The sequence below is a fragment of the Rattus rattus genome, chromosome 9 (genome assembly GCF_011064425.1).
Source record: "Rattus rattus isolate New Zealand chromosome 9, Rrattus_CSIRO_v1, whole genome shotgun sequence".
Lineage (NCBI taxonomy): Eukaryota > Metazoa > Chordata > Mammalia > Rodentia > Muridae > Rattus > Rattus rattus.
This window is the reverse complement of record NC_046162.1, coordinates 41,191,229-41,198,561: the sequence shown is the minus strand read 5'-3', so window position 1 is coordinate 41,198,561 and position 7,333 is coordinate 41,191,229. Positions and strand designations below refer to the sequence as shown.

The 7,333-nt window shown below is 47.9% G+C and overlaps 1 protein-coding gene across 3 annotated transcripts in view; it reads left to right on the top strand.

Annotated features, from left to right (window-relative positions):
* The first annotated feature begins 302 nt into the window (after positions 1–302).
* Gria1 (glutamate ionotropic receptor AMPA type subunit 1) overlaps positions 303–7,333 on the top strand; it is a 319,050-nt gene continuing 312,019 nt past the window's right edge. Inside the window, exons 1-2 of one of the 3 annotated variants that reach the window (XM_032913974.1) lie at positions 303–722; positions 3,584–3,721. In XM_032913974.1, the coding sequence (XP_032769865.1) occupies positions 641–722; positions 3,584–3,721 (220 nt within the window). In that variant the 5' untranslated portion in view covers positions 303–640. The remainder of the gene's footprint in view (positions 723–3,583; positions 3,722–7,333) is intronic. The other 2 variants (XM_032913973.1, XM_032913972.1) reach the window with 2 other exon arrangements.

Below are 7,333 nucleotides of genomic sequence, written 5' to 3'. Positions count from 1 at the left end.
GGGGAGGGGCTGGGAGAGAAGCAGAGGAAGGTGGGGGAGGTGAGGGGGACAGTGGGTTTCCCCCTTTTGGGGAAAGCACCCTCCACCTTCCATCCTTCATCCCTTCCATCCTCTGCACCCACAGGGGGAAAAAAGTGAGGTGAGGATGGAGAGGCAGGGGTGATGGGTTGGGGAGGCCAATGCAGGAACTCCGAGCTGGCTCCTGGGTATCAGCATAGAGAGCTGGCAGCCTGTGAGAGTGTGAGGGGAGAGAGAGAGAGAGAGAGAGAGAGAGAGAGAGAGAGAGAGAGAGAGAGAGAGAGAGAGAGAGAGACGGGAGGGTGAGAGAGGAGAGAGGCTGGCTGCTAGAGAAGAGGAGGAGAGCAGTGGGAGAGGGGGAGCGAGCTAGCGCTCCAAGCATGAGGACGGGCTGCTCCCGGCTCAGTTAATCTGGCTGTCAGTCGGTGTTAACGCTGCAGTTGAACTGCTCGGCTCCCCTTCCAAGAGAAACCTCACGGAAGGAAGGGAGGAAGGAAAGAAGCAAGCAAGCAAGGAACTGCAGGAAGAGCCGGCAGAGCATCAAGAAGAATCAAAGGGAGGGGAGGGAAGACCAAATCTATGGTTGGACCAGGGCTTCTTTTTCGCCAATGTAAAAAGGAATATGCCGTACATCTTTGCCTTTTTCTGCACCGGTTTTCTAGGTGCGGTTGTGGGTGCCAATTTCCCCAACAATATCCAGATAGGTGAGTGAGAGGGGCAGCTGGGGAGGGACTTTGGGGATCTGGCCAGGATTTTCTTTCTTTCTTTTTTTTTTCCCCCTTTTTTTGAGGGGAGATTTCTCAACCCATTCTCAGTCGGAGCTGTTGTGCTTAGCAATCTAAAACCAGGATGGGAGGAAGACTTGGGTCGCCAGTCTGGGGAAAGGGGTTTCGTCCTCGTCAAATGCCGCGAGGGGCACAGGGGAAGTGTTCTCTCTCCTGTGTGTGCGCGCACACACACAGGTGCACATACACCGCGCACTCCAAGCATCAAGCATGAGCGCCTGAAATGGAGGAGCTTCTGTTCCAGAGAGGGGGAAAAAATATAGTCAGACTGCGCTTGGAACAGGGTTCAGAGTGCTTAAGGAGTTAACTCTGGCTAGGTGGATGCACTGCTCGATTTATATAAATATGTAAGGTGGGCGTATGTGTGTTGTGATTATATATTAAATGTGCCTATGTAGCCTGAGTGCTGGGGATGGCAGTGATGTCTGACTGGGGGAGGGGAAAGAGACCCCTCTTCGGGAAGGAGTGGTGGATGCTAGGTTGCTTCCTTTGCTGAGAAGTCCCATTAAGCAGAGCTCTATGGACTCTAAGCTATCCTTCCTTCCCTTCTGTCATGCTGGGCTGTGTCCCCCATTCCCTGATCCTGGAACTTCCCAGCCTGTCTTTCTTCTCATCCTTTCCCCTTCCTCTTTAGTGCTCTGTCCACACACACACACACACACACACACACACACAGGCTCCTTCCTCAACCCCCCCCTCTGAACCCCCTACAGTAGTTCTCATTCCCGGGGGCTCCATCCTTTTAGCCTGCAGGTGGGTTTCAACATGCTGCATGCCTCCCTGTCTCTCATTTCCCTTCCTTCAGTGGCTGTACTTGTGTTTATGAGGGAGCGGACAGGTATTGCAATTCCTGTCACCATGGGGAAAAAGCCAGACAAATGAAGCAACATCAGCTTAAGAACAGAGCTTGGGGTCAGAGTGACCAGCAGCTCAGCACTGTTTGTGCCCCAGCCTCAAACAGGCTGCTGTATTTTGAGTCATCTTGGCAGGCTGGCTTTCTGTGTCCTCCCTACACCAAGGGCTGGCTTACTAGGGAGAGTTCCATTTCCACTACTGTGGTTTGTTTGTGAGAATGTTTATGCTAGCAGGGGGAGGGGAAACTGGGGGGTTGGGATATGTAGCACACGTGTGCTTTTAATAGCCTCTTGGGGCCTCTCCAGCTTCCTGGCTCCTGGTACTGTTGGGGTAGTTGTGGAGTAACTTGCTTTGTTTCCTGACACCTGTTAAGCTGTATTCTGAAGTGTGTACATGTGAGCTCCTGCCTTACAGGCAAACTTCCTGCCTCTGGGAAACACTTCCCTTGTGGCCCAGCCTGTAGCTGCTCCCTCCCACCTTCCACCTGCTCACTTCCATTCACTCCAGAGAGAACCAGGGCCAGAGGAGTGTGGGGTGTGGTCACCTGGGAGGAAAGAGTGGAGTATCCCAAGCAAGAGGAATTGTTTTAGCTTTCTGTTTACTTGTTTGGTTTTGCTTTTTAAAATGGGGGTATTAATGGTGTGTGTAAGTCACATATGCTGGCCTATGGCACTGATCTTGTCTCTTCATATACTCTCTGTATTTTGCCGCTGGTTGTGATCTCTCATGAAGGAAACTAGGTTTCTGAGGTGTATCCATCGTCATCGTGGTCTTTCTGTGGGCACACCCACACTGGCCCACGCATCCCCACAGGAATTTCATGTTCAGTCTTTGTCACTGTTGCTCTTTTTAAACACAAGGGAGACACAACAACCCATCGGACAAAGATTGAAATTATCACCCCCATGAGGCTGTCATCGATTCTACTCACATGATCTCTAACACCAAACACGTATTCACTGCACAGGGAGTTACCGCTACGTTAGTAGACCTGCAGATCCCTGGCCAATCCGAGATAAACGTTCTGTGCACACATTTGTTGTAGGCTGGCCCCTAGAAACAGCTGCTTTCAATTTATAGGAGTTCATTTCCATCCATTTGCACATCCACACTATTACAAAGAAAAGCCTTGTGTCCTTGTATCTCAGAACAAAAGCCGTGGCAGGTACTGTCCCTGTGCTATTCACAAGAAGAAGTTGGCACATCTTGGCACTCTTAAGACCCCTCACATCTGCAAAGCACAATGACAACTCCTTATGTAATCAGATCGTCCTAGGTATCTGGAAACATGAGCAATGAAAGGCAAACTCTCGAGTGCTCAGAGAAAATAAATACTAAGTCTGGATGGCAATGCACAAGTTCCGTAGCATCACAGCACGCAGATCCGGCCAAGTCTCAAAGCAAACAAGCAGTTAAGGTAGAAAAGCCAGAAGGGTCCCAGGCCTCAGTTTCTAACACTTTACAACACTTCCTTGTAACTGGAGGCTCTGTGAATGAGAAATGGGGTCCGGATAAGGAAAGATAAATGTAAGGAGAATCTTCATGTGTGTATGTATGAGTGTGTGTGTGTGTGTGTGTGTGTGTGTGTGTGTGTGTGTGTGTGTAAAACAGAGGCTCATGGAGATCTTGTAGAAAAAAAAAGTCAGGAAGACTAGAACTCTCCAGTCCCTTGTGCTCTCTGCTCTTTGCTGAGCCAAGGGGCACACAGTCAAATGTTGGGGGCAGAGTGATGAGTGTTCCGGGCCCTGGCATAGAAGCTTATCCACGGAGTGTGAGCTTGGGTGTCTGGCTGAGTCAGTTTGGATCCTTACCAGTGAGAGCAAGGACCACTGGTCTGGATTGACCCAGGAAAGGACAGGGCTCTCTGGGATGGAACTGAAATGTGTCTCGACCCCAGACTGACATTGCCTTCTCTTTCCTCACAGGGGGGTTATTTCCAAACCAACAATCGCAGGAACATGCGGCTTTTAGGTTTGCTTTGTCACAACTCACGGAGCCCCCCAAGCTGCTTCCCCAGATCGATATTGTGAACATCAGCGACAGCTTTGAGATGACTTACCGTTGTAAGTAACGGCTGCTATTTCTGACGTGTCTTTCTGCGCTAGGCCTGTGATGGGAGGGCCCGTGGGTAGGTGTTGTTGTTGCAAAAATGACTCCAGTCGTCATTTGTCGTCGTGAGAGAAGGCCCTTCAAGGGAATTTCCAGAGAGCCTTTTAAGTGATTCCCACAGTCTATATTTTAGATCCTACTTCGTGAAATGGGTGTATTTCTTCACCATGAGTGAGTTTTAAATGCCAGCCTGGTGGGGTCTTGGGTTGACTGCATCTGGCCGACTTTACTGGAGCCTCTCGATTGAGAAAGTTTACGAATAGAAGACAACTCCTGAGAGGGAGAAGGGCTGGTCCTGAGTTGAGGTCAATGTGGTTAACATGCCTCAGCCATTTCCTGCCTAGCAGTCAGGAGAACGGAAGTGTGCCCATATCTCCATAAGCACGCATAGACTCGAATTGTGTCTCCTATCGGCCAAGTAAATAATAATTATTGAAATGTGGTGGCTAAGTGGTTTCCAGAGAGGTGTGAAGTGACTATCTGCTTAAGACGGGCTGTAGGTTAAAGAGAGAAGGGTCTGAGAAGCCCTTCTCAGTAGTGATGCCCTTGGAGCTTAAAACAGAGCCTGGGTCACCCTCGGAATGCCAAGGAGAAGCTGCATCGGGGACATCTGGAGCAGCAATATAACAAATGTGGTGGGCAAATTCCCTTAACAACAGGAACGAAACTTGTAAATCTGGGTGGTGGGTTGTGTAGCTGTCAGTCTGTGTCAGAGGAGAGGCTCAAAGTTAATCGGTAGAGACAGCATCCCTCTGGGGATTAAGCTCTGGTGGAACCGCATTGCAAGAAAGTGTAAAGCATCCAGAACGAGGGAGAACAGTTTCACACCCCAAGCTGGACTGGGTCCGCACTGTAGGTTTCATGAGCCATCATTGGCTTCATGACCTCTGCTGAGCTACGAATGGTTGAAGGCATGGACGTGCCTTTCATCTCTCTTCCATATTCCCTTATGGGAGCCTCTCAGTGATTGCTGCTGGTGAGAGTTTGAAGTGTCCAAGTAAGAATTCAGAATTTCCTCTGCCCCTGAGATCATACATGGGATAATGCTGATATGAATTTCAGGAATTACAATGTACCAGAGGGTTCTGGTTAAATGCATCATAGACACGGATGGTGGTATTTGCTGTCATTCATTAATCCTTGGCTACAGACTTTGTGGAACTAGCTGCTTTGGGGGATTATCTATTTTAGTCCTTGACAGAGATTTGCAGAAAACTGTTGTCACCCTCTTTGAGACAAGAGTGTGAGGTAGGGCAGCTATGTAACCTTCACAAGGTCAGTAGGGAAGTCAACAGCCGTCTTCTGACCACCGTCTGTCCTCAAATTCACATTTCTGTTAACTACAATAAACAGATAGATCCACCTGTCCTTAGGACCCCTTGACTACAGTGCCTGACGTAATAGAGGATGTTCTGGTGAGGCAGTGGCCTGATGCAGCACTGAATGTGATAAACTCCAATTTCATGCTGCAGCTGTGACCTTGCATGGGAGTGGTCCATTGCATCGATGAAAGAGTAACCACTCTGCATTCTGGCAAAGCCAGGGTTGAAGATCTTGTCTGGTGTATTGTTGGCAATGGTAGTTGACTGAACGAATACCTGACATGAAGCAGCTTGATGTAGGAAGGGTTTACGTTGGCTCAGTGTGAGGACACAGTCCATTCCGATGGGGAAGACCCGGCGGTGACAGGAGCCTAAGGCTTTTTGCTCACACTTGAGCAGATCAGGAAGCAGAGAAGGGAAGATAATAGTGTTCCATTGGCTTTCTCTTTTTCTCTTTTTATTCAGGTTGCTACCTCTGGTTCATTCACAGGTTACTACCCCAGGTGCATTCATGGTGGGTCCTGCCCACTTGGTATTTCCTGTGTCCACTCAGTGGATGTCCCCCAGACATCCCCATAGGTTTGCCTCACTAATGCCCTAAATAGTATTTAAACATGTCAACTTGCTGTCAAAATCTACAATCACACTCACTACATAGAAGAAAAAGAGCTAACATTGAATCTCTGGGCTGTAGGTCTGTGAACATCACAGCAAGAAACCGAAAAAAATCTAGAGCAGGTCTTTAGCTATTGGGTGACCTCTGTTTCTTTTCCTGTGGCGTGGAGTAGATCTATGAGGCGAGGGATTTAGTGGGACATTATTATATCTCAAACACCCAAATCTCTTACATGCATGAGCAAGTGGGAAGATGCCTTTTGGGTGTGGAGAGACGGCTCAGCAGTTAAAAGCAGGAGCAACTCTAGCAGTAGACCCAAATTCAGTTCCCAAAACCGACAACTAGTGGCTCACAACTTTAATGTCAGCCATAGGGGATCTTACACCTTCCTCTGACCTCCATTTATATGAGAAAATACACATGCACATATAAAAATGCACATGTATGTATATATGTGTATGTGTGTGTGCATATGTGTGTGTTTGTGTGTGTGTGTGTGTGTGTGTGTGTGTGTGTGACTCAATTTCATTGCTTTGGTCAAACGCCCAAAGGGGCTCGCTGCCCAACAAGGATAAGAAAATCAGTGAGAAGATATAGCTGGTACATGTGCTCTCAACTCACAGGGCTGAGAACTGTCTGTATCAGAACTCGGTGGAAAGATATGCTAACTGCCTCCCTACTGTCAAAATGCTGAGTGCCAAGACAAGATAATAAGGACACAATGAGGAAGAAATGTTCAAAGGCAAGAGGTTGTATTTCTGGTCTGTTATCTTCACAACCTAAGACCTGATCTTGTGGAGAGCTGCTGCCTGTTTATCAGGGAGGCAGATACAAGGCACAGGCACTGTTGCCCATTATGGGCAGTGGATCTGAGGTTTTGAACATGATGCCTGTTCTATAATATCTAACAGGTTGTTACTCATTTCTGCTTTGTGAGTCGGGCTGTTCTTTCAATGTTTCTTCAAGCTGTAAGGCAAGGTGGGCATTGGCAACAGAGAAGATGAAACATTGGCTCTCAATTTGTTTGTGACCATCCCAAAAGGGACATGAGGAAGCTCTCCAGGAAGCAATAAAGTCATTTATTATTAGACCTTTAGTTTCTGCTCTTTAGTCCCAAGATCAGAGGGAATGGGAGAGCCTTGGGGGTAGGAGGGATGGTATTGTGACTCCTCTCTGCTACCTTAACAGGAAACGGTGGAACCCTTTGTGACTATGTCTGTTTGGCCCATCAATGTGGGAATATCTACATCTCTCCCAGTTTAAACTGAGTAAAACTCTGTGTAGACAGAGAGAGAGAGTTGTTCTGGACAGAATGGGTTAACTCATCAGGCATGGAAAACAAAGTTAAATACATCATTCAGATTCAGCTTAGCATGTTTCTCTGAACTATGAAGCAGCGGTTCCCTCAAATTAACGCCCTGTTCAGTTTTAACTTCAAAAAATGAGCGAGTGTTTATCGTTTCAATGTGATCTTTCAATTTTGTTTTTGATGTATTTTGCTATTCGTTTTCCCTCCACCAGAGGGTGGAGAAAGGAAAGGAGAGGACATGTTTTAACTGTTTCTGCCAGAAGTTTCAGCAACAGGCAATCTAAGGGGAGGGTGGTGAATACAGGGCAAGAGACGCAGG